Source organism: Oncorhynchus mykiss, chromosome 9 (assembly GCF_013265735.2).
Source record: "Oncorhynchus mykiss isolate Arlee chromosome 9, USDA_OmykA_1.1, whole genome shotgun sequence".
In the NCBI taxonomy this organism is placed as follows: domain Eukaryota; kingdom Metazoa; phylum Chordata; class Actinopteri; order Salmoniformes; family Salmonidae; genus Oncorhynchus; species Oncorhynchus mykiss.
The window spans coordinates 39,471,303-39,498,458 of NC_048573.1; the positions used below are offsets into that span (position 1 = coordinate 39,471,303).

At 44.4% G+C, this 27,156-nt stretch overlaps 1 protein-coding gene across 1 annotated transcript in view; it reads left to right on the plus strand.

Moving 5' to 3' along the window:
- Positions 1-27,156, plus strand: part of adcy6a (adenylate cyclase 6a) — a 47,949-nt gene that overhangs the window by 5,372 nt on the left and 15,421 nt on the right. Inside the window, exons 2-3 of the mRNA XM_021615618.2 lie at positions 1,483-1,713; positions 1,943-2,867. Of these exons, the coding sequence (XP_021471293.1) occupies positions 1,944-2,867 (924 nt within the window). The 5' untranslated portion in view covers positions 1,483-1,713; position 1,943. The remainder of the gene's footprint in view (positions 1-1,482; positions 1,714-1,942; positions 2,868-27,156) is intronic.

Sequence of the window (27,156 nt, forward strand, 5' to 3'; positions counted from 1 at the left end):
TGGTCAGAAAAAAGCCATTGCTTAAAGAAAGAAATAAACAAACACGTTTGGTGTTCGCCAAAAGGCATGTGGGAGACTCCCCCAACATATGGAAGAAGGTACTCTGGTCAGATGAGACTAAAATTGAGCTTTTTGGCCATCAAGGAAAACGCTATGTCTGGCGCAAACCCAACACCTCTCATCATCCCGAGAACACCATCCCCAGTGAAGCATGGTGGTGGCAGCATCATGCTGTGGGGATGTTTTTCATCGACAGGGACTGGGAAACTGGTCTGAATTGAAGGAATGATGGATGGTGCTAAATACAGGGAAATTCTTGCGGGAAACCTGCTTCAGTCTTCTTTCCAGAGATTTGAGACTGGGACAGAGGTTCACCTTCCAGCAGGACAATGACCCTAAGCATATTGCTAAAGCAACACTCGAGTGGTTTAAGGGGAAACCTTTAAATGTCTTGGAATGGCCCAGACCACATACCACAGATTCACAATTGGATTGACTTAAAGATTGCTGTACACCAGCAGAACCTATCCAACTTGAAGGAGCTGGAGCAGTTTTGCATTGAAGAATGGGCAAAAAACCCAGTGGCTAGATGTGCCAAGCTTATAGAGACATACCCCAAGAGACTTGCAGCTGTAGTTGCTGCCAAAGGTGGCTCTACAAAGTATTGACAGTGGGGGGGTGAATAGTTCAAGTGGGGGAGGGGGGGGGGGGTTGAATAGTGCACGCTCAAGTTTTTTTTTTGTCTCATCTCTTGTTTGTTTCACAATGAAAAAATACTTTGCATCTTCAAAGTGGTAGGCATGTTGTGTAAATCAAATGATACAACCCCCCCAAAAAATTTTTAATTCCAGGTTGTAAGGCAACAAAATAGGAAAAAATGCCAAGGGGGGTGAATACTTTCGCAGGCCACTGTAAGGGCTTAGCTGCTCGGAAACAAAGTTGCCACTTAACCACTGATCTAGGTCCAGCTTGTCCTGCCCTAATCTGTATTGGTAAGCAGACGGAGGAGGGTAGTGATACAGGATGTCCATGATGGTTGCCCAATCTGATTCGTTTCCTGTGGTCTTGTCTTCATCAGTGAGAGAATGAGTCAGTGATAATATTAATGTCTTCTGTGTTTCCTACCGGCGATGCCAGGCTCCCACCACCTGTTATCTCCTTCCTCCTTTACATCTAATGAGTCAAGCCACCAGACTGGTCTATGATGAAATTATAGGCTGAACCTTGACAAATGTTTCAGTTGGGATGATTGTGATGTTGTTGTCTGACATTTCGTTGAAGACACGTATTGAGAGTCGCTCTGCATCTCCAAATGATGATTATATAACTTCCACATATGATTTGTTTTTGGTTGCTGGCACTGACCCATGGCATAATTGTAGTGTTAATTGGATTTCTGGCGTTCTTACTAACACAACTCTTACTTCTAATGCCCTTCTAATTCCACCTCTATTTGTATGTGTTTTGTGTCTCTCCTCCCAGACTCAGAAGCACTGGAGATCATAGAGTATCCCCTAAACCTTTCACACCACCTGCTAGGTCTGAAGCTCTGGTCTGACACACCCCTGGACCTGCCCCGGTCACACCCACCCACCCACACCCCTGCAGAACAGCGTCTGAAACCCCTCACTTCTTCAAACCTCTGCCCACTGGAATAAATGAGTGGACCTGCTGGAGAGGATAGGGCTGGGATATATACCAGAACCTACACAGGTAAAGTCCACAGTCATACTGGTGTCCGTAGAATAACAGGTGAACTGATTTTTCTAGGATATTAGGTTAGGATAACCTAGGATAGGTTAGGATTGTATTTTTTTTCTGTCTAATTTTCAGAAAGACTGTTGCATGTCTAGTTAAAGTTGGTGGATTTATGAATGATTTTTCAAACTCTAACAGCCCCATCTGCCCTACGCTGTGCTTCTCCCCCTTCCCTCCTACACAGAATGTCCTGGTTCAGTGGCTTCCTAGTGGCCAGAGTCGACGACCGCAAGACCGCGTGGGGGGAGCGCAATGGCAAGAAGTCCAAGCGGAAGGGAGGCTCATCCCTCTGCAACCCGCGTTACATGAGCTGCCTGAGGGACCCGGACGCCATGGAGCCCCCCTCTGGAGCCCCCCTCAACCCCCACCACTGCGGAGGGGGGGCCGGGGCGGCGGGAGGGGGGGGCAACTTCGGTGTGCGCTGCATCTGGCAAGAAGACCACTACGGCAAAGGCGGCGTCACCGGTGAAGGGGTGGGGCTCAAATCTGTCGACCTGGGCTTTGAGGACGGGGACCTGAAGGGGAGGAATGGGGGGGGTGGCGGGGAGGTGGGTGACGAGGGCCTCAATGGGGGAGGGGTGGTGACGGCGGCAGACTGCTGGCTGCGGGTGGTGCGGGTGTTCCAGTCCAAGAAGTTCCAGTCTCATAAGCTGGAGCTTCTGTACCAGCGCTACTTCTTCAGGCTCAACCAGAGCTCCCTCACCATGCTGATGGGGGTGCTAGTGATCGTGTGCGGCGTGATGCTGACCTTCCACTGTGTCCACGCGACCCCGGACGTGGCCTACTCCTCGGCCCTCTCCGTGGCCATGGCCCTGTTCATGGCCCTCATGGTTGTGTGTAACCGGAACGGCTTCCACCAGGACTACATGTGGATGGTGAGCTACCTGGTTATCGGGGTCCTGTTGCTGATGCAGGTGTTCGGCATGCTGATGGTGGCACCTCGCAGCGCATCTGAGGGCATCTGGTGGTCTGTGTTCTTCATCTACATCATCTACACGCTGCTGCCTGTCAGGATGAGAGCAGCCGTGCTGAGCGGAGGGGTGCTCTCCACCATTCACCTGGTCACCACCTGGCAGTTCAACCAGGAAGACGTGTTCCTCTGGAAACAGGTAGGCTCCTTGGCCTACAGTGTGTCATATTCATTTATTTAGATTTTCCTAAGGCTGCAGTGAGTGTCTGCGCACGCTGAGAATTTGTGGTATCTGGGCCTTACTCTTGGGCCTACAGCACAGGCTACAATATTATTATTGTATCAGTGCAGGCAACCATGTGGTTCTAGTCTGACAAGTAGAGATGGGCATTGGAAATGATATCACTATTTGAAAAATAACACAATATTTTTTTCGGATATCTGGATAGTCGAAATACATGTGTTTAACGAGTATATATGTTTAAAAAAATCAATGTAGACTTGCTCGCTCGACTCAAGTGAGAGCCTGCTTGGAAGGGTGGGTGAGGGGTGAGATTGGAGCAGGGGCCGGTGTGTGTGACTATGTGTCTATGTGTGTGGAATGGAGGGAAAGAGAGAGATAGAAAGTAGCCAAACCGACTCATGAATTTTAAGCCTAACTTGTTGCTGCCAAAGTTGATCTATCACACCATCTGGTAGTGACTGTCTTGACTGCGCCAACTTGTTGTGAAGAAGCTAGCTAGCTACAGTAGCCAGCTAAGTTAGCAAGCGAGCTAAAGTTGCAAGGCTAATTGAGGCTAACTGAGGCTATTTTGAGGCGTCCTTGCCGACAACTCACTACTCTTGCTACACATGGAGCCGCTGACTGTAGCACCGCATTGATTGACCAACAATAACAACAAGCTACATGAGTGAAACGTGTGTAGGCTACCTGTGCAACTTTTTGTATGGGCCCCCGCATACTTTTTTCCCCATAAAACACAAGATTTGATATAATGATCTCAAAAAATGAATACTCTCCAAAAGAAGATCCAATGCTAAAGTTGGAATATTCTAATAACCCTGCCCCTCCCTACTGACAATACATCGTTTTTTGGCAGCTTGTATGAATGTGTTTCACTGTGTTTTGCTCAGTGGGTGGAACAGTGTGTTTATCGCTGTGTTGCCAGTAGATTTCTGAATGTTTTGTAGGCAGTCTGTGTATCTTCGTGTGTGTGTGTGTGTGTGTGTGTATGTGTGTGTGGCCTACTGTATGTTGTTTGTGCGTCATGCCAAGGACCCAGGGGCTAGCTGAAGGTCAATGGGCTGAATGAACCACCTCGGCCGGCCGGATGTGTGTGAGTTTGTGTGTATGTGTCTGCGTGTGTGTGTGCCAGAGAGAGAATACCATAGCCCATAATACTATTAAGCCGCATCACTCAGGTCTCTGTGCTCCCACACAAGGGACACTTTGTGCATTTTAACAATGGTGGGGGTGCTGTATGGAGGCTGAGGCTGGGTGCATTCTGTATTACTGTAACTGTTGTGTAACTGTTTATGACCATTGGGAGAAGGTATGGGAAAGGAATAAGGGGGAGACTATTCCACAAAAACAATAAGGGGACACAAAAGAATGTTTGGCCTAGTTCATGGTGGAACATTAGTCGTTACAATGTTGTTTCCCCCCTTGATTTAAAATAACAGGATTTCTTCCCACTGGGAGAGTGCTCCACCTCTGTCCAGGTTCACATTTTCAGAAGGCAATTGTTCACGAAATGACTTCACGTTATTATTATTATTATAATCATAGGCTTTATATAAACTAGTGATGGTGGAAAAATCGACACAGTTACATATCAGGATATTGTTTTTGATGATATATCGTATTGTTTTTGATGATATATCGTATTGTTTTTGATGATATATCGTATTGTTTTTGATGATATATCGTATTGTTTTTGATGATATATATCGTATTCTTTTTTATGATATATCGTATTGTTTTTTATGATATATCGTATTGTTTTTGATGATATATCGTATTGTTTTTGATGATATATCGTATTATTTTTGATGATATATCGTATTGTTTTTGATGATATATCGTATTATTTTTGATGATATATCGTATTGTTTTTGATGATATATCGTATTGTTTTTGATGATATATCGTATTGTTTTTGATGATATATCGTATTATTTTTGATGATATATCGTATTGTTTTTGATGATATATCGTATTATTTTTGATGATATATCGTATTGTTTTTGATGATATATCGTATTGTTTTTGATGATATATCGTATTGTTTTTGATGATATATCGTATTGTTTTTGATGATATATCGTATTATTTTTGATGATATATCGTATTATTTTTGATGATATATCGTATTGTTTTTGATGATATATCGTATTGTTTTTGATGATATATCGTATTGTTTTTGGGGACAATATCGCAATATAATTTTTTGCGCTAGTCAGCTGTACATGCTTTAATACTCTATTATTTTCCCTTCAGAGCTTGTTCTCCATCATCTTTTTAAATAGGGAGCCAATTTGTTTTCAGCACATTGATTTCCACGACTCGTCAAAACTCCCTTTCTAATTGGCTGGCTCTTATCCCTCCACAGCAAACATGATGAGCGATATGTTTGGAAACAACAAAAACGCAATAACATCACAGTATCGAATTGCAATACGTATAGAATTATGAGAATCGGAATACATTGTTTCCTTAACTAAGTATGGTGATAATATCGTACTATGAGTTCCCTGGCAATTCCCAGCTCTGATATATAGACACTATAGACTCCATACACATTATATTTTGTAGAAAGCGTAATTGTTTACCAAAGGATGTTATTGAGGAAGAGGTAAAGGGAACATCTTTGGTTACTACGAAAGAGAGCTAGGAGATTTACAACCTGTCATACAGGAGTTTACAACCTGTCATACATTGAGACTGAAATATACTAATCTGTCACCTCTGACTAGACTAATGTCTATTATTGATGAGGCATATGTTTGATTGTATTACTCAAGCCACTGTAAGGAAAGGTCACTGCTCAAGACTGTGGTAGCCAACCAACATCTGTGTGACATCTTTATTGTGTTATATGGTGAGAACTGGGCTACTGGGTATGTGCGTAATGTAATGGTGTTCTCAATGACCCCCACGTCATGCATGTGACACAAAGCACATAGTGTTTTGTTTGCTGAGCTAAAGTGAACGAGGGTTCCTACTGAATGTAATCATATGTGTGTGTACATGGCTGTACAGTAATAAAGTGCCATCCATCACTTGTATATGCTTGTGTGGAAGTATTTCCCCTTTCGCCGATAACTCATTAACCTTGCTGGGTTTCTGTTGGCGTCGTTAGCTACAGATAATGAATTTGTGAAATCGTTACGCACACACACACACACACACACACACACACACACACACACACACACACACACACACAGTGGAATGACATTGTGGTATAATTAGGATGTAGGGTATGTTGCCTGCCTGCCACTTGCGTGGCTGGCCTCACTCCGCCTGTCACTGATCCAAGCCCCCCCCCCCCCTGCTGAGAACATGGGCTGGATTAGAAATCTAGACCCAGGATGTGTTTGGGCCTTTGCTCTGCCATGGTCTATGTGGAAACAAGATCTCTTCTTCACTCACTGGCAGTGGAGCCTTTTTACAACAAAAAAATTGAATCGCTTTGGCAGTGTTTTCACAAGTATGTGGTACATTTTCACAACTCTTAGTACAAAACTCCAAACTGTTCACACTTGTCACGCAGCCAGTCCTTTGTTCAAAACCTGTCATTGTGCATTCATTTGGATTGCAAACATTTCTCACCACACCACCATTTCTTCAACATACGTTTATTGTGAAATGTAATGAGAACATGGGTTTAATCACCAAAACACAACATAAGGATACCTTTTCAATTTAGTCGTTCTAACTACCAGTTAATCCAATAGCCAACAATGCAAGACACGTGTTTTAAATCGCCCTTAGAAGTGCTGAAAGTAATATGCTAAAATACTGTAAATTACACCGTTTTCACATTAGGCAACACACTTAAATTACCCAATAATATTTATCCAATGTGTAATCCAAAGTGTGCTCAAGGGAGACATTCTCTACAATCATTAATGCAAAAAAAAAACATGTTATTTTTCAGATAGAATTGCGTCATTGGTGTACTGTATGTAATCACATCTAAGAAATGACATGAAACAAATGAAATGAATGAAAATAAAACAGCATTGAGCACGCATTAATTTGCATCAAGACATGTCTTGAGCCTTTAGCCATAAATTCTCATCCACACCACAGTGAATGTCCTCGTTGTTCATGCACTGCGGGATAAACCTTTTGGAATGGTGAATCCAAGCTTGACATTGGTCTGCATTGACGTCGTCGCATGCCTCTTCCATGGCCAGAAGGAGGGTGACACGCTCATGGGGATGGCGATTGTACACCTTCCAACTCTGCGCTGAAAAAAAATCCTCAATAGGGTTGAGGAAAGGAGCGTATGGGGGCAGGTATAGATTGGGTTACAGATTGGAGATGAGTCCGAAAACATGCGTGAACCACCTCTCCATGATGGAACCTGACGTTGTCCCACACAATGACATAGGTGACCCCTTCACCTTGACAGGCCTGCTCAATTTCATTGAGAAACACAATGAGGTGTGCAGCGTTTGCAGGATCCAAGTCATGGCCTACGTCCTACCACACACCATCTTCAGAGATAGCGGCGCACATGGAGATGTTTCCCCCACGTTGTCCAGGTACTTGGACGTTCGCCCGTTGGCTGATGTGGTTCCGCCCACGGCGCGGCGTTTTGGCCAGGTTGAAGCCCACTCCATCGACAAAGATATACTTGTGATGGTTCACAGCAGCATCAAGCACCATCACCCTCTAAAAATATATTTTGGTTAGTATTCTCTAAAATGAGGCAGCTTAAGGTAGAGAAATGAACATCCAATTATCTGGCAACAGCTCTGGTGGACAATTGCACGCTACCTCAATTTTAAGACATCTGTGGCATTATTTTTTACAATATAGTTCTAATATGGAGTTGTCAAGTAGCATGTGCATCAAACAGTAAGTGTAATACAGTATATAGTGGTGTACCTGAACATACTCGGCCTGCAATTGTTTCGCCCGATTGTTGTTTCTCTCGAAAGGCACCAGGTAAATGTGTTTCATAGATACCTGCTGCCTCTTCAAAAGGCAGGTGATGGTTGGTAAGCTGAGGGATGTCACATTGGCCAAAGGTGTCATCATTCTCCTCATTGGCCTGCTCTATTTCGGAAGCCATATGTCATTCCTGGCCCTTACCATTTTCACCGCTGCCCACTCCTGCTGGTCGGTCAGCTCACGGCCACGGACACAACCATGTGTTCTGTCAATTCTGAGGTTAGAACATAGTGTACTGTCAATAGATCATACTGGAAGAATAATGTAGCATGTTTTGGGAATGTACATGCGTTACAGTATGTTATCTAGGGGGGGGGGGGGGGGGGGGGGTGACTAATCTGGCAAGCTTCTGTTTACCCCATGGTCAACCAAGATGGCCCGGACTTCATTAGACACAACAGTTCCACTCCGTTTGCCCCCCTCTCTCTGATGCCCACCTCTTTGAAAGGGCCCATACTCACCTCTTTGACAGGGCCATGCCAACCTCTTTGACCTCTTTGACAGGGCCCATACCCACCTCTTTGACCTATTTGACAGGGCCCATACCCACCTCTTTGACCTCTTTGACAGGGCCCATGCCCACCTCTTTGACCTCTTTGTTTCAGGGCCCATACCCACCTCTTTGACCTCTTTGACAGGGCCCATACCCACCTCTTTGACCTCTTTGACAGGGCCCATGCCCACCTCTTTGACCTCTTTGTTTCAGGGCCCATTACCACCTCTTTGACGGGCCCCTTGTACACGAGCTCTTTGATTTCCTCCTCTCCCTTGCTGTCTATCCTGTTCCATGTTGAAAGAATTTGCAAGTGTTCACATACCTGCTTTTATATGATGACCAAATCAATTAGCAATAACGACTAGTCATTATGCAGGGTTATCATGTATCATAGATGTTTATACTTTACAAACACACATTCTAGTTCTGTAGTTCTCAAAATCCATGTATAGTAGACACACCAGTTGAAAGTCTATAGGTTTACCAAACGGTTAAGTGGTTAACCATTAAGCACTGTTGGATTAAGTGATGGTCAAATGTATTGAAACAAATGAGAAGAGAATCATATGAAAAGTATTGTGAGCATTGCACCTTGAAAGGCAATTACTTTATATGAAAGGAATTTCTAGATGAAACACTGATTAGGTTTGGTGAAAAGGTCACTGTGTGATTTTGTGTGTTGTACTTAGTCAATTGAAAATGTGCTTAGAGTTTTGAAAATACAGCCTTTTCAATGATCTGTTTTGAGTTTTGTACTAAGAGTTGTGAAATTTTACCACATACTTGTACCAAAGTGATAAAAAAATGTAATGTGTGTGTTTGTGTATGTATGTGTGTTTTGTGTGCCTGTGCCATGTGCGTGGGTACATGTGTGCATTTCTGTATAGGTTGAAGGGACTGCACCTATTGTTTCCATTTACAATAATGGAGGGTTCAATGTAAAGACCTTAGTGGGTAGCTGCTGTGTGTGCGTGCACGTGTGTGTGAAAATCCCAATGCAACTCGTATATGTTTTTAAACACTAATAATTGCTATTCAGGCTTTATGAAAATCCTGGAATAGCTTTACTGCTGTCTGGGGAGGTAAAGACCAATTCAGGGCATCTCCAGGCCAAACCATACCCCCAAATGCGAGACTACGGTTACAAAGGGAGGTTATATTACTGGAAACTTTAGAAGTTTACCAATAAACTACCAGAATTTTGGTATCTTTCAAAGACGTTGTGTAAATGTATCACAATACATCTAGTAGGCCCTTTTGGATGCTGCAAATCAAATCCCATTTTATTTGTCACCTGCCTCGTAAACAACAGGCGTAGACTAACGGTGAAATGCAACTATGCAGAGTTAAAGATAAAAAAATAAATAATAAGAAGAATCGAAATAATGACACAAGGAATGAATACAGACTGAATAACGGGTAACAGTAACGAGTAAAAATAACAACGCTTATGTACCACTACCGAGTCGATGTGCAGGGGTACGAGGTAATTGAGGTAGCTACAGTGCATTCAGAAAGTATTCAGACCCCTTCACTTTTTCCACATTTGATGTTTTCCCTTATCAATCTATACACAATACCCCATAATGACAAAGCAAAAACTGTTTTTTTTAGAAATTTTTGCAAATGTATTAAAATTTTAAAACTACATACAGTACCAGTCAAACGTTTGGACACACCTACTCATTCAAGGGTTTTAATTTTTTTTTTTTTTTACAATTGTTTACATTGTAGAAAAGTAGTTAAGACATCAAAACTATGAAATAACACATATGGAATCATGCAGTAATCAAAAAGTGTTAAACAAATCAAAATATATTTTATATGTTAGATTCTTCTTCCTTGATGACAGCTTTGCACACTCTTGGCATTCTCTCAACCAGCTTCATGAGGAATGCTTTTCCAACAGTCTTGAAGGAGTATGCTGAGCACTTGTTGGCTGCTTTTACTTCACTCTGCGGTCCAACTCATCCCAAACCATCTCAATTGGGTTGAGGTTGGGGGTTGTGGAGGCCAGATCATCTGATGCAGCACTCCATCTCGCTCCTTCTTGGTCAAATAGCCCTTACACAGCCTGGAGGTGTGGCCCAAGCAAGTCTCTTCTTATTATTGGTGTCCTTTAGTGGTGGTTTCTTTGCAGCAATTCGACCATGAAGGCCTGATTCACATGGTCTCCTCTGAACAGCTGATGTTGAGATGTGTCTGTTACTTGAACTCTTGAAGCATTTATTTGGGCTACAATTTCTGAGGTGCAGTTAACTCTGATGAACTTATCCTCTGTAGCAGAGGTACTCTGGGTCTTCCTTTCCTGTGGAGGTCCTCATGAGAGCCAGTTTCATCATAGCACTTGATGGTTTTTGCGACTGCACTTGAATAATTTTTCGGATTGACTGAACTTCATGTCTTAAATTAATGATGGACTGTCATTTCTCTTTTCTTAATCAAGCTGTTCTTGCCATAATATGGACTTGGTATTTTACCAAATAAGGCTATCTTCTGTGTCACAACACAACTGATTGGCTGAAACTCATTAAGGAAAGAAATTCCACAAATGGACTTTTAACAAGGCACACCTGTTAATGGAAATGCATTCCAGGTGACTACCTCATGAAGCTGGTCATGATAATGTCAAGAGTGTGCAAAGCTGTCATCAAGGCAAAGGGTGGCTCCTTAAAATAATCTAAAATGTAAAATATATTTTGATTTGTTTCACATTTTTTTGGTTACCACATGATACATTCAGAGACTTGTCCCGAAGCCACTCCTGCATTGTCTTGGCTGTGTGTTTAGGATTGTTGTCCTGTTAGAAGGTGAACCTTTGCCCCAGTCTGAGGTCCAGTGCGTTCTGGTGCAGGTTTTCATCAAGGATCTCTCTGTACTTTGCTCCATTCATCTTTCCCTTGATCCTGACTAGTCTCCCAGTCCCTGCCGCTGAAAAACATCCCCATGGCATGATGCTGCCACCGCCATGCTTCACTGTAGTGATGGTATTGGCCAGGTAATGAGCCGTGCTTGGTTTCCTCCAGACGTAGCACTTGGCATCCAGGCCAAAGAGTACAGTCTTGGTTTCATCAGACCAGAGAATCTTTTCTCTTGGTCTGAGAGTCCTTTAGGTGCCTCTAACCGGGCTGTCATGTGCCTTTTATTGAGTGGCGGCTTCCGTCTGGCCACTCTATCATTAAGGCCTGATTGGTGGAGTGCAGCAGAGATGGTTGTCCTTCTGGAAGGTTCTCCCATCTCCACAGAGGAACTCTGGAGCTCTGTCAGAGTGACCATTGGATTCTTGGTTACCTCTCTGACCAAGGCCCTTCACCCCGATTGCTCAGTTTGGCCGGGTGGCCAGCCCTAGGAAGAGTCTTGGTGGTTCCAAACTTCTTCCAATTAAGAATGATGGAGGCCACTGTGTTTTTGGGGACCTTCAATGCTGCAGACATTTTTTGGTACCCTTCCCCTAATCTGTGACTCGATACAATCCTGTCTCTGAGCTCTAAGGACAATTCCTCTCTACCTCATGGCTTGGTGTTTGCTCTGACATGCACCTTATATAGACAGGTTTGTACCTTTCCAAATCATGTCCAATCAATCGAATTTAACACAAGTGGACTCCAATCAAGTTGTACTTAGAAACATTTTAAGGATGATCAATGAAAACATGATGCACCTGAGCTCCATTTCGAGTCTCATAGCAAAGGCTCTGAATACTTATGTAAATAAGGTATTATTTTTGTTTAAATACCTTTCGCGTTTTCGCGTTGTCATTGTGGGGTATTGTGCATTGTCATTGTATTGTATTGTCATTGTGGGGTATTGTGGGGTATTGTGGGGTATTGTGCATAGCTTTAAGCTTTAACAAAATGTGAAAAAAGTGAAGGTATCTGAATTCTTTCCGAATGCACTTTATGTACTATACATATTGTCACAACTTCCGCCGAAGTCGGTCCCTCTCCTTGTTCGGGCGGTGTTCGGCGGTCGACGTCACCGACCTTCTATGCCATCATTGATCCATTTTTAATTTTCCATTGGTTTTGTCTTATCTTCCATCACACCTGGTTCCAATCCCATCAATTGCATGTTTAACCCTCTGTTTCCCCTCATGTCCTGGTCGGAGATTGTTTGTTGTATGTAGGTGTTTTCTGTTTTCTGTTGTGTGACGGGTTTTGAACCCTCTATTTGTTATTTTGTATGCTTTGGTTTTCGGAGGTTTTGATGTTTATTAAACAGCTCAGTTTTTTAACCAAGTTCATTCTCCTGCGCCTGACTTCCCTGCCACCAGCACGCACCACATTACACATATAGGTAGGGGTAAAGTGACTAGGTAACAGGATAGCTAATAGACAGTAGCAGCAGAGTATGTGGTGAGTGTGAAAGTGTGTGTGTGTGGCGACAGTATGCACGTGTGCACATGTTGTGTATGTGTGTGTTGAGTTGTCAGTGTGTGTGGGTAGAATACAGTGTGTGTGCATAGTTAGTGCAAGAGAGTCAGTGCAAAAAAAGGTTGAAGCAAGGTAGTCCAGGTAGCTATTTGATGAGCTATTTAGCAGTCTTGTTTAGAAGTCTTATGGGTTGGGGGTTGTAGCTGTTCAGCGTCCTGTTGGTTCCAGACTTGGTGCACTGGTACCGCTTGCCTTGCGATAGCAGAGGGAACAGTCTATGGCTTTGGTGGCTGGAGTCTTTGACAATTTTAGGGGCCTTCTTTTGACACCGCCTGGTATGGAGGTCTTGGATGGTAGGGAGCTCGGACCCAGTGATGTAACTGGGTTGTACTCACCACCCTCTGTAGCGCCTTGCAGCTGAATTTCTTGCAGTTGCCGTACCAAGTGGTGATGCAGCCAGTCAAAATGCTCTCAATGGTGCAGCTGTATAACTTTTGGTGGATCTGAGGGCCCATGCCAAATCTTTTCAGCCTCCTGAGGGGGTTGAAGTTGTTCAAGGTCCTATTGGTTCCAGACTTGGTGCACTGGTACCGCTTGCCATGCGGTAGCACGGAGAACAGTCTATGGCTTGGGTGGCTGGAGTCTTTGACACATTTTGGGGCATTACTCTGACACCGCCTGGTATAGAGGTCCTGGATGGTAGAGAGCTTGGCCCCAGTGATGTACTGGGTCGTACTCACCACCCCCGGTAGCGCCTTGCAGCTGGATGCCTTGCAGTTGCCGTACCAAGTGGTGATGCAGCCAGTCAAGATGCTCTCAATGGTGCAGCTGTATAACCTTTCGAGGGCCCATGCCGAATCTTTTCAGCCTCTTGAGGGGGAAGGAGCATTGTTGTTCCCTCTTCATGACCGTGTTGGTGTGTTTGGACAATGGTGATGTGGACACAGAGGATTTTAAAGCTCCTGACTCACTCCAATACAGCCCCATCGATGTGGATGGGGGTGTGCTTGCCCCTCCGCTTCCTGTAGTCCACGATCAGCTCCTTTTTCTTGCTGACATTGAGGGAGAGGTTGTTGTCCTAGCACCAGACTGCCAGGTCTCTGACATCCTCCCTATAGGCTGTCTCATCGTCATCAGTGATCAGTCCTACCACCGTTGTATAACAGCAAACTTGATGATGGCGTTGGAGTCGTTCACCCACGCAGTCGTGTGGGAACAGGGAGTACAGGAGGGGACTAAGCACACACCCCTGAGGGGCCCTCGTGTTGATATGGCGGATGTCTTGTTGCCTACCCTTATCGACTGGGGGCGGCCCGTCCCAAAGTCCAGGATCTAGTTGCTGGATCCTGAGCTTGGTGATGAGCTTGGAGGGGACTATGGTGTTGCATGCTGAGCTGTAGTCAATGAACAGCCTTCTTACATAGGTATTCCTTTTGTCCAAGAGGGTGAAGGCAGTGTGGAGTGCTATGGAGATTAGAGGTCGACCGACTATGATTTTTCAATGCCGATACCGATTATTGGAGGACCAAAAAAAGCCAATGCCGATTAATCGGCCGATTTCTATACATATATTTGTAATAATGACAATTACAACAATACTGAATGAACACTTTTATTTTAACTTAATATAATACACAAATAACATCAATTTAGTCTCAAATAAATCATGAAACATGTTCAATTTGGTTTAAATAATGCAAAAACACAGTGTTGGAGAAGAAAGTAAAAGGGCAATTTGTGCCATGTAAAAAAGCTAACGTTTAAGTTCCTTGCTCAGAACATGAGAACATATGAAAGCCGGTGGTTCCTTTACACATGAGTCTTCAATATTCCCAGTTAAGAAGTTTTAAAAATGTATTATTATTATTTATTTTATTTTTTATTTTACCCCTTTTTCTCCCCAATTTCGTGGTATCCAATTGTTAGTAGCTACTATCTTGTCTCATCGCTACAACGAAGGTTGGAGGTCATGCGTCCTCCGATACACAACCCAACCAAGCCGCACTGCTTCTTAACACAGCGCGCATCCAACCCGGAAGCCAGCCGCACCAATGTGTCGGAGGAAACACCGTGCACCTGGCAACCTTGGTTAGCGTGCACTGCGCCCGGCCCGCCACAGGAGTTGCTGGTGCACGATGAGACAAGGATATCCCTACCGGCCAAACCCTCCCTAACCCGGACGACGCTAGGCCAATTGTGCGTCGCCCCACGGACCTCCTGGTCGCGGCCGGTTACGACAGAGCCTGGGCGCGAACCCAGAGTCTCTGGTGCAGTTAAGAAGTTTTAGGTTGTAGTTATTATAGGAATTATAGGACTATTTCTCTCTATAACATTTGAATTGCATATACCTTTGACTATTGGATGTTCTTATAGGCACTATATTATTGCCAGCCTAATCTCGGGAGTTGATAGGCTTGAAGTCATAAACAGCGCTGTGCTTCAAGCATTGTGAAGAGCTGCTGGCAAACGCAGGAAAGTCCTGTTTGCATGAATGCTTAAGAGCCTGCTGCTGCCTACCACCGCTCAGTCAGACTGCTCTATCAAATATCAAATCATAGACTTAATTATAATATAATAAACACACAGAAATACGAGCCTTAGGCCATTAATATGGTCAAATCCGGAAACGATCATTTCGAAAACATAACATTGAAGGTTGTGCAATGTAACAACAATATTTAGACTTAGGGTTGCTACCCGTTCGATAAAATACGGAACGGTTCCGTATTTCACTGAAAGAATAAACCTTTCGTCATAATTATGTAAAATTCTGGCAAATTAATTATTGTCTTTGTTAGGAAGAAATGGTCTTCAGACAGTTTGCAACGAGTCAGGCGGCCCAAACTGCTGCATATACCCTGACGTGAATGCTCTTTTGTTAAATCATCACCCGTTTGGCAAAGTATGCTGTGATTCAATGATAAATTAACAGGCACCGCATTGCTAACCTAGTAATTGACAAGCTAGTTAACCTAGTAATATCATCAACCATGTGCAGTTAACTAGTGATTATGTTAAGATTGATTGATTTGTTTTTTCTAAGATAAGTTTAATGCTAGCTAGCAACTTACCGTGGCTCCTTGCTGCACTCGCGTAACAGGTGATCAGCCTGTCACGCAGTCTCCTCGTGGATTGCTATGTAATCGGCCATGATCGGTGTCCAAAAATGCTGATTACCGATTGTTATGAAAACTTGAAAACTAACCCTAACCCTAATTAATCGGCCAACCTCTAATGGAGATTGCGTCATCTGTGGATCTGTTGGGTCGGTATGCGTATCGGAGTGGGTCCAGGGTCCCTCGGATGATGGTGTTGATGTGAGCCATGACCAGTCTTTCAAAGAATTCCATGGCTACAGATGCGAGTGCTACTGGTGCGAGAGTCATTGGCGTTCCTGAGCACGGGGACTATGGTGGTCTGCTTGAAACAAATTGGTAATACAGACCGGATCCGATTATCACAGGTCTGTAATTATCTCTGGCCCTCTGTGTGGCCTTATCACATGTCAAATATATGAAATAATAATTAAAAAGATGATTTTTAAATAAAAAAATGGAAATGACAAAGCTGTAAAACATTATCCTAAATATAAACCAGCTTAGTGAATACCATTGGGGTTTTAATATGAGGGTTTCAGGATGAAATATCCTTTATGTATTTTTTTTACACACTTTTACTTATCTTACTAGGCCAACGTGTACTTGTGGTAAATGTTTTGCCATCAAGCTGGTGGCCGTTGTGAAAAAAGTTTATAGTTGGACGAGTTGCAGCGGTATAGTTGAAAATAATGTAATTGTTGATATAAAACAATGATATTATATACAAATACAATTGTTGTAGTTATAAAAAAAACAAAAAAAACAAAGTTAAGATACATTACATGACCAAAAGTATGTGGACACATGCTCGTTGAGCATCTCATTCCAAAATCATGGGCATTAATATGGAGTTGGTCCCCCCTCTGCTGCTATAACAACCTCCGCTTTTTTGGGAAGGCTTTCCACTTGGAACATTGCTGCGGGGACTTGCTTCCATTCAGCCACAAGAGCATTAGTGAGGTCGGGTACGGATGTTGGGCGATTAGGCCTGGTTCACAGGCCATCCCATTGGTGTATGATGGGGTTGAGGTCCGGGTTCTGTGCAGGCCAGTCAAGTTGTTCCACACCGATCTCGACAAACCATTGCTGTATGGACCTTTCCTGCTGAAACAGGAAAGGGCCTTCCCCAAACTCTTGCCACAAACTTGAAAGCACAGAATCGTCTAGAATGTCATTGTATGCTATAGCGTTAAGATTTCCCTTCACTGGAACTAAGTGGCCTAGCCCGAAACCATAAAAAAACATTATTCCTCGTCCACCAAACTTTACATTTGGCACTATGCATTGGGGCAGGTAACGTTCTCCTGGCATCCGCCAACCCAGATTCGACCATCGGACTGCCAGATGGTGAAACGTGATTCATCACTCCAGAGACCGGCAACAAGCTTCACACCACTCCAGCCGACATTTTGCATTACGCATGGTGATCTGTGAGGCTGCTCGGCCATGGAACCCATTTCATGGATCTCCAGACGAAAGGTTCTTGTGCTGACGTTGCTTAAAGAGTCATTTTGGAACTCGGTTGTGAGTGTTGCAAAACGAGGACACCCAATTGTTTTATTGCACTATGCGCTTCAGCAACCTGGCTGTCCCGTTCTGTGAGCTTGTGTGGCCTACCACTTCACGGCTGAGCCGTTGTTGCTCCTAGACGTTTCCACTTTACAATAACAGCACTTAGAGTTACCCAGGGCACCTCTAGCAGGGCAAAAATTTGACGAACTGACTTGTTGGAAAAACTGACTTGCATCCTATGACGGTGCCACGTTGAAAGTCACAGCTCTTCAGTAAGGCCATTCTACTGCCAATGTTTGTCTATGGGAATTGTGCTCGATTTTATACACCTGTCAGCAATGGCTGAAGCAGAAATAGCTGAATCCACTAATTTGAAGGGGTGTCCACAGACTTTTTTTTATATATATACTGTACATTGCCATATATTATGTTAATTACCAAAATTATTGAAGACTTTGGTAAAGTTACCGGTAGCTTTGCAACCCGATGCTAGGCTAGTACCTTTAGCTGCATCATAGCCGCTAAATTCAGGGCGTAATCGTCTGGACCGCCTCGGAGGCATAGGATAGAGGTTGAGGCTGAGGGATGGGATGTGGCCTTTAAGTCTTTGAACCTTGTAGCACAAAAAACTGTTACATTGAAGTGACCGTGGCCCGTGCACTCTGGGAGTCGAAGATGACTGTAAAGTGTCTAACCGATCATGACGTAACAGCTAGCATACTGTAGCCGAGTGAAAGACACACCGCAGTAACCTGACTGGCCGTCCGAGAGAGTCTAGCTTCACTAATAGTATTAAGGCTAGTAGGTCATGAAGCTCACTGTAGCCAGCTGTTGTTGATAGCAGACTCAAATGAACTAAGACAAGCCTCCTGTGAGTGAGACGTCAGTGAGAGAGAGAGCACAATATAACCACTGATGGTATCTGCTACTGGTGGGGCATCGTAAATCCACATTGTGTAACAGGGCAAGAGGTCTAAATGTAGACCTGAAGGATGCTGCATTTAGAACCAAATATGTCCTATGGATAACATTTGGGCATGTGCCGGCAGTGTCACTTGGATAGCATTTATCGCTTCTGTGTGTAGTGTAGTCTCGTTTTTATGTTTGACTATTTTTGGTGTCAAAACCAGCGAAATAGGCCTAAACTTCTTCCTCCTCTCTCTGTGTTTTTATTGTAAACAACCAAATAAACATTTTTGAAGTAAGCCTCAGTCAATTAGAAAATACTCACCCCCCCTATTTCTCTCTCTCTCTCTCTCTCTCTCTCTCTCTCTCTCTCTCTCTCTCTCTCTCTCTCTCTCTCTCTCTCAGTAATCCACAGTCTTCTCTTTTCCCAGCTGGAATCAATTAACTACACGCACGCACACACACACACACACACACACACACACACACACACACACACACACACACAACCCCTGGTTTCTGTTGGTTGACACCCTCCCTCAGGGCTCTCATTAAGGGCTTTGTCAGAAATGCCGTTCTTTGTTTTTCCTTAGGACCATGACGGCCAACACATTTTCCTCTGTGTGTGTGGTGTGTGTGTGTGTGGTGTGTGTGTGTGTGGTGTGTGTGTAACCTCTTGGAGCTCATTAATGGGAACCATCTCACTGAGAGATTGTCGTAATAGTTGTGTGATTCATTGTTGTGATGTAAACATTGGAAAAGTTGGCAGGGTTCTTGTCAATGTGTGTCCGCCACCACAGACAAAGTGGAACTGTAACTGACTATGTACGTTTTTGCTGGTCTTTGTAGTTTTTATTTCTTGTTTTTATTTGTTTTAAGAAAGGTGTTGTGGTTGAAACTGTAATACTGTAATACATATATCTTGACTGTCCAGGAGTCCATGACACAGCAGGTTTGGTGTATTGTAGCGGTTGAACATTGTTGATATAGGACTTGAGAGAGGTCAGAGACCTCCTAAAAATAACCAACCCCAGGCGTTTCTGCTAACCGTTGTGTTGCGTCACATGGAACAGTCTTATCAGAGTCTGCGTCATATCAGCCACTCACTCTATCCCGCTCTGTATACACACACTCCCACTCACAGCAATGCGTGCGTTAGCACGCCACACACGCACTAACACACACTCTCCCTCTTGTACAAGCACACACATGCACAAACACACACACACACACACACACACACACACCAACACAAACACATACACACATACACAGGTACTACACGTAAACACACAAAGTCAAACACGCTGGTCATTTTTTCCGTGGCACTTAGACAGACAGACAGCCGGACGGACGGACAGACAGACAGAATGTTTCTCAGGCCTGTTTGACTCCTCACGACATGGTTAAAAAAAGTATATTTCTTTCATTAGACAAAGTGAGTGTTTTTTAAGTGTTTCATAATATATGACCCACAAATATTGTTGAATATCCCCATATTAAGCTTTCGATAATGGGTCTTGAGCAGGAGGTCTACACGTATGATCTTGGACCTTGACGGGGAAGCCAAGGTCCATGTTTCCCTAGACAAGGGAAACATTAAAGGAAACACTGTTTAACCCATGGCATCCTATTCAGCAGTGTAGAACAGGTCATCAGAGGTTTTAACCCCTGAACAGCCATTCGGGTGTAGAACAAGATACCTCATGCGAGGTGGAGGAGGAGGTAGAGAAGGAGGAAGAGGGTGAGGAGGAGGTGGAGGAGGACGAGGTGGAGGTAGAGGAGGAGGAGGGTGTGGAGGAGGAGGAAGAAGATGAGGAGGAGGTGGAGGAGGACGAGGTGGCGGTAGAGGGTGAGGAGGAAGAGGAGAAAAAGGAGGAGGAGGTGGAGGAGGAGGTGGAGGTAGAGGAGGAGGAAGATGGTGAGGAGGAGGTGGAGGAGGATGAGGTGGAGGTAGAGGAGGAGGGCGAGGAGGAAGAGGAGCAGGAGGTGGTGGAGGAGGTAGAGGAGGACAAAGAGGAGGTGGGGATGGGTGAGGAGGAGGAAGAGGAGCAGGAGGAGGTGGAGATGGGTGAGGAGGATGATGAGCAGGAGGAGGTGGAGGAGGGTAAGGTAGCGAGGCTGTGCAATCGAAGGAGGAGAATATGACATTCTTCCCGCACAGCTACCCGATAAATTATTTGTGCGTTTAACGCCACAGCAGCATTTTAACAAAGCTACCTGTCACACTGAGATTCTCATCCTTACCAGCATGTCTTCTGGGGATCACAAGAACACAACAGTGGGTTTTTTCAGAGTTTGAGGAAAAGGTTTAATTCCTTTTGCCTGGACAGGATTCTGAGCTGACTGTGGTTAGTCATTTTGAGGGGTGTCAGGGGATTCTTCAAGAGATATTACACACTGATCTATACATATACACAGATATACAGGGTTTCTGCTGGTGAGAATACACCTAGTGTCTCGTTTTAACACTTGGCACTTCACACATTTGATATTTGCTGTTTATGAAAGTTGTTGTTTTCATTCCTTTGGAGCAGCAAGCTTTTCTTTGCAACAGGCCCCCTAGAGCAGACAAGGATCAATGAGCAACATGAGAAAGGAATCATCGTTTTAGCATCACTTCTGAGAATGACTGGAACAAAAAAAAAGGCACCACCACCACCACCACTAGCCAATCATGTGTCTCTCTCGGTGCTTGTGTTCAGTTCAGTCCCGTGGTTGCCATAGAAACAACTACAACTCATGTCGTCAAGACCCAGTAGGCTGTGTTGGTATATACAGTTGAGTTGTTGTTGCATTTTAGCATGGGGGAACATTTTTTGTCTCCCCTTTCCATCAGATTTTTGAAAAGGATACCGTATAGGCATACTTGCCTGGTGACAAATTCTGAGCCTGTACCATTCTTGTTTAGTAACCTCAGTTTTTTACCATCCGAATGGCAGAATTAGCGAGTGAAGGTTAAGACAAGGGTAATGGTTTACGTTAGTGGTCGGGCTGTTCTACGACTTGGTTCCCCTAACACAAATGACAAAATGGCGGCTAAATGCGGCTGCCATCCACAGGCCTGGCCATAGGAACAGTACATTGTGCTGTAAACAAGCTGTGCCGACGTGGCACCAGTCCAAATGTAGAATGGACTATGGCTGCGGGAGAGGACACTTGAGTGGAGATTGGGGGCAATGGGTGGGAGGGAGAGGGACACACAGGGTGTTTTTTGTTGTTGTTGCCCGCTTATCTGCGGTCGGCCAGCTGAGGGGCTTGTGAGGCTGCACGTTTTGGATGCTTCCGGGGGCGTTGTGAAAGCTCACTGTTTTTTCAAGCCCCAAGGAGTAGGAACTGTGTGGGAGGCTGTAAGCCTGTAACCCGGTCCCCCCTCACTCTGATAATGGTTTGGCCTGGAGGTCTTGTTTGGGTGTTCCACCATTAGTATTATTATCATCAGACCTGTTCGATGGCTCAGATTCTGAATGATGGCGCTGAGAGTGTGTGAGGCCTTGATAGAAAAGGGGTAATAATAAACTGGTGTAACGATGTGCGCTGAGAGTCGGGAGGCAAGTTCAGGGAGTGCGTATTTGAATCAAATAAAACGGAACATAATACAAAACACGAACAACGCACAGACATGAAACTGAAACAGAAACAATGAGGCCTGGGGAAGGAACCATAGGGAGTGACATATATATATATATATATATATATATATATATAGCGAAGGTAATCAGGGAAGTGATGGAGTCCAGGGGGAGTCTGATGACGTGCAGGTGTGCGTAACGATGATGACAGGTGTGCGCCATAACGAGCAGCCTGGTGACCTGGAGGCGGGAGAGGGAGCACACGTGACAACTAGTTAGTCAGTCAGCAGCTAATCTCTTGTGGACAGATTAGTCTGCACCGATAAACGGTGGTGCAGAGTACAGTAGCGATGGGAATTGCCAGGCACCTCCCGACACGATATTGTCACGATACTGATACGGGGCGGCAGGGTAGCCTAGTGGTTAGAGCGTTGGACTAGTAACCGGAAGGTTGTGAGTTCAAACCCCCGAGCTGACAAGGTACAAAGGCCGTCATTGAAAATAAGAATTTGTTCTTAACTGACTTGCCTGGTTAAATAAAGGTAAAATAAAATAAATAAATAAATAAATACGCAATGTATTGCGATTCTCTCGGTTCTATGTGTATTGCGATTCGATGAGACAGCTCCTTAGAAAATGAGTTTTGATCAGTTATGGAAATAAAAGTGCTAGGCTGTCATTGAAAATAAGAATTTGTTCTTAACTGACTTGCCTAGTAAAATAAATAAATAAATACAATTAAAAAGATGGCGAACAACCTATGAAGGAAAAATACTAGCGTTTTGGTGCATGTTACAGGCAACTAGCGCAAGCATAATATTGCGATATTGTCAAAAAGATACAATACAATATATTGTTAAACATAGGATGTAACTGTATCGATTTTGTTCCCCCCCCCATCACTGGAAGGCAGGCAGGCTAGAAGAACTGGAATAGGCAGGTCCTCCCTCTATCTGGCCATACAGCTCTGGCCATTTCAGATAAGGGCAGGGAGAGAACTGTGTAGACATGGGAGTCCAGGCTGAGTACACAAACCCAGCAGATGCCTTCCTAGCACGACAGCGGGAGGGAAAGAGGGAGGGAGGTAGGGAAAGGGAGAGACTGGTAGTGAGAGGAAAAGGGAGCCAATGAGAAACAAAAAAAGAAGGGGAAGATGGAGAAAAGTCAACAGAAAAACTGAGAGAGAAATAGCTGAAGAAAAAGAGAGACAATCGCGTACACACGCGCACACACACACACACGCACACACATACAGGTAGACATGAGGCAAAGCTCATAGAGAATGATTCATGTTCTGCTTTGTCACTAGTTCTCTCTCAGACTGATCTAACACAGATGTTTGAAGGACTTCCAGACGCTTCAGAAAGGCGCTCCGACTGCTCTCTCCCTGGCCCCGTTTCAGCAATAATATCCCATCAGTCACTGTTCCCACTGGGAAAATGGACTTATAAATTCACTGCAGCTCTCCTCTCCGCTTCCTGTAAAGTTATGTCCCACTAAATGGACTTTTCCCACCTAGTGCTTACATGTCTTAGTCCATGTCTTGAAAATGGCCTCAGTAGTGATAGAGTTCTGAGGGTCCTACTGTAAAGCCAGGCTGTTCGGTTTCCAAGACGCCTCAGGTTTCTGCATGTAGAAGGCAGCCCCTTTGTTTTTCCTGGCTGCACAGATTGTTGTGGATAGAATGTAGGAAAATGCATGATCGTGGCTTTGGATTGAGGAAGCTGATGTTCCATGAGGATTGGTTCTGGATTACAGTGATTAGTTCTAGTTCAGGGTACAGTGAACAAACAAAAAGTGAATGAAAGTCAGTGATTGTGGTCCCAAACAGGGATAGCTAGCTGCTAGCCTGAGCCCTTCCTCTCTAGACCCAGGTCTGTATCCTCCACCCTCCCTCTCTAGACCCAGGTCTGTATCCTCCACCCTCCCTCTCTAGACCCAGGTCTGTATCCTCCACCCTCCCTCTCTAGACCCAGGTCTGTATCCTCCACCCTCCCTCTCTAGACCCAGGTCTGTATCCTCCACCCTCCCTCTCTAGACCCAGGTCTGTATCCTCCACCCTCCCTCTCTAAACCCAGGTCTGTATCCTCCACCCTCCCTCTCTAGACCCAGGTCTGTATCATCCACCCTCCCTCTCTAGACCCAGGTCTGTATCCTCCACCCTCCCTCTCTAGACCCAGGTCTGTATCCTCCACCCTCCCTCTCTAGACCCAGGTCTGTATCCTCCACCCTCCCTCTCTAAACCCAGGTCTGTATCCTCCACCCTCCCTCTCTAGACCCAGGTCTGTATCCTCCACCCTCCCTCTCTAGACCCAGGTCTGTATCCTCCACTCTCCGGGCACTAGCCTGTACACTGTAAAGTGGTTGCTGTGATTTTGACAGTAACTTACAGGCAGCAAAGTGGCAAGTAAGTTATTGTATTTCATATGGCAGTACACTACTGTAATCTAAATATAGTAACAAAGTAAGTACTGTGTAATGACACAACGTATTATACCATATAATTGACTGTATTGTACTGTAAACAAGTACATGCTACCGTAATTGTAATTAATTAATCAATTAATGAAATTCATTGATGGGAGATTTCACAGTGTTTTACCGTAATTTAATGGGATTGGTGCTAGCAGGTTGGTTGCTATAGTAATGTGTTTACACATGTGTTTACACGTTACAGCATATCAATGAATATTTTGTGTTTTATATCACTTGCACTTCTAGAGGCCTTAACAAAGGCCTCCAAACTGGCAACATAATAATGCTGATAATAATCAGCATTACCGTATAATTGACAGTTTATCCTGTTACAGTGTACCCTCCACCCTAACTCTCTAGGTCCAGGCCTGTACCCTCAGTGACCCCTCCTGAGTAGTGGGTGGCAGGTCTTTGGAGGGAGCCAGTGGAATGTGGGCAATGCCTGCTAAGTGAACACCTTGTGTGGTGCTAGCGTCTCTGGCAGGTCAGAGTCTTCCAAGGTGTGAGGCACTGGCCTTCGCCACATCGAGGGCTAATGCTAACCACAACCCTTTAGCCCTGGGGTTACAGAGAAGGGGAGAGGACAGAGAAGGATATTGATTTTTTTTTAAAACATCACCATCATTAGTAGTATAATCATCATCAGTGTCATCAAGGTCTATTATCTGCGACACATAAGTTAATGATTTAAGGACCTTTTCCTGCCCGCGTCGACTATACGGTGTTTCCATGTTTCTTTGGTCTTTTGTTTTGAATATTGTATACCTCAGTCTGTGTGAGAGCGTGGGAGGAGCTAACGAATGGGACTTACTGTATGGGATTGTAACTGAACAGTCAACAACAACCTCGCACATGGAGACAATCACATGCTCACAGTCACAGCTAGTAACCCAAGGGAAGTAGGTGTGAGGGGGGAATGCTCGGAGAAGCGAGCTCAAGTGTCAAATGATTCCACTGGTTGCTGGTTTCACACACACACACGCTCACGCACACGCGCACACACACGCACGCTCATGCACACGCACACGCACACACACACACACACACACACACACAGTCTTGTTCAGCTAACCTTGTGGGGACACACAATTCAGTCCCGTTCAAAATTCTATTTTCCATAACCCCTAACCCATACTCTTACACTAACTCTAACCCTAACCTTAACCCAAAAACCTGACCTTAAACCTAACCCTAGCTCCTAACCCTAACCCTAAAACTAACCCTAGCTCCTAACCCTAAACCTTAATGTAATTCTAACCCTAACACTAATTCTAACCTTAACCCTAAACCCTCTAGAAATAGTATTTGACCTTGTGGGGACTAACAAAATTTCCCCAGTCTGGTCCAAACACGTCCACACACACACGCACACAAACACTCCGAGCTCCTAGCACCCTGCTGTGATCGGTTCCTCAGTGTTGGGTGTTGGCTGAATATTGTAAAGGGGGAAGAAGGAGGGCAGGATGGGAGGAAGAGGGGAGGGATGAGCCTGCTGCAGTGCTACTATACCATATGTGTCCTTGCTGGGAACTGTAAATCGCTTTGGATAAGAGTATCTGCTGAAATGTAAAATATAAGTGGAATGAATTGAATGTCATTGAGAAAACATAAAGGTGTTATGTATATATTTTTTGCAAACCTCCTTTCTGAATATAAAAGTAATCCAAGAAGTAATAATTTGTTTTTTCTGAAGTATATGTAATCCGATTACAATGTTTTGTAACAGGTAATGTAACATTACAGTTATAGTTTTTGTAATCAGATTACATGTAATCAGTTGTGTCCGTCTCTGTCCGAGCAGATAAGAACAGGCGCCGTGGATCATGGTCATTGTAGTTCATTACCACATTTCTGTGCTGAACTAGGTTGAGTATTTGCTTAAGCCCAACGTCCCACATAGTTATTGACTTGATTTCTCTCATGAATAATTTGATTTCTCTCTAGAGAAACGGCACGTTGGGCTCACAATTTCTTTTTTAGAAAAATTGGTGGGGTGAGACGTCGGTCGGTTGTGGTTTAGTTGTTTAGTTTTATTTATTTAATAACCAAAAAATAAACAACATTATCACTCAGCACTACTTTCTAACTCTGCTTATATGTGCCTCTACGCCCTTTATAAGCAGCACGAGGCCCCACATAGACCCTGTCCTCCTTCTCAGTTCAGGACAGTTTTAGGTCACACATAATCTCTGGTGACAGAAGTTAAAAGAATAGTCAGCTGCTAGCTTTAGCGTGCGTACGATTTGGTTCTGGGTTCTGAGATTAGGTCACCGCCAGCGTTCCCCAAAGGAAACCTTTTTGACCATAAACCATATAAGGTATAAGATGTTGGGCTCGGGCAATGCTTGGTTGACTTGTAATGGGCAACTAGAAAAGGGATTCTAGACAAATTAGCAGAGTAGGTTGGACACAAGTGTGGTCTGTGGCACTATTCGAAAGGCGCTATTTAGCATAACTCACTCTTTCTGTCTCTTTCTCTTCTCGCAGCTGTCTCTTTTCTCCAAATACATTCTGACTTTCTCTCTCCTTCTAAGTAGAATTGTTTCCCTGGTGGAACTGATGTGTTGAAAGGATCTCCTCTGGCCTTAAAAGACGATGTTTATAGACACTGGGGCCAGAGCATAGACTTCCTGGTAAAGTAAATGACCGGTGAGCTAAATCCATCATAAAGGAACCGAACTTATAAATAAACCCCCTGGATATTCCATTAACTCACTCTCATCTTCATCTGGCCCTCCAGGGTGATGATGGCTAGGGAGAGCAGATGTAGAGCAGGGGGAGCTGTGGTGGGGTTGAAGGAGGAGAGGAAGGGAGTTCAGCGTGGTGGAGCATGGCCTGGGCTGGGGGACTGGGTGTGAATTGCTAGTG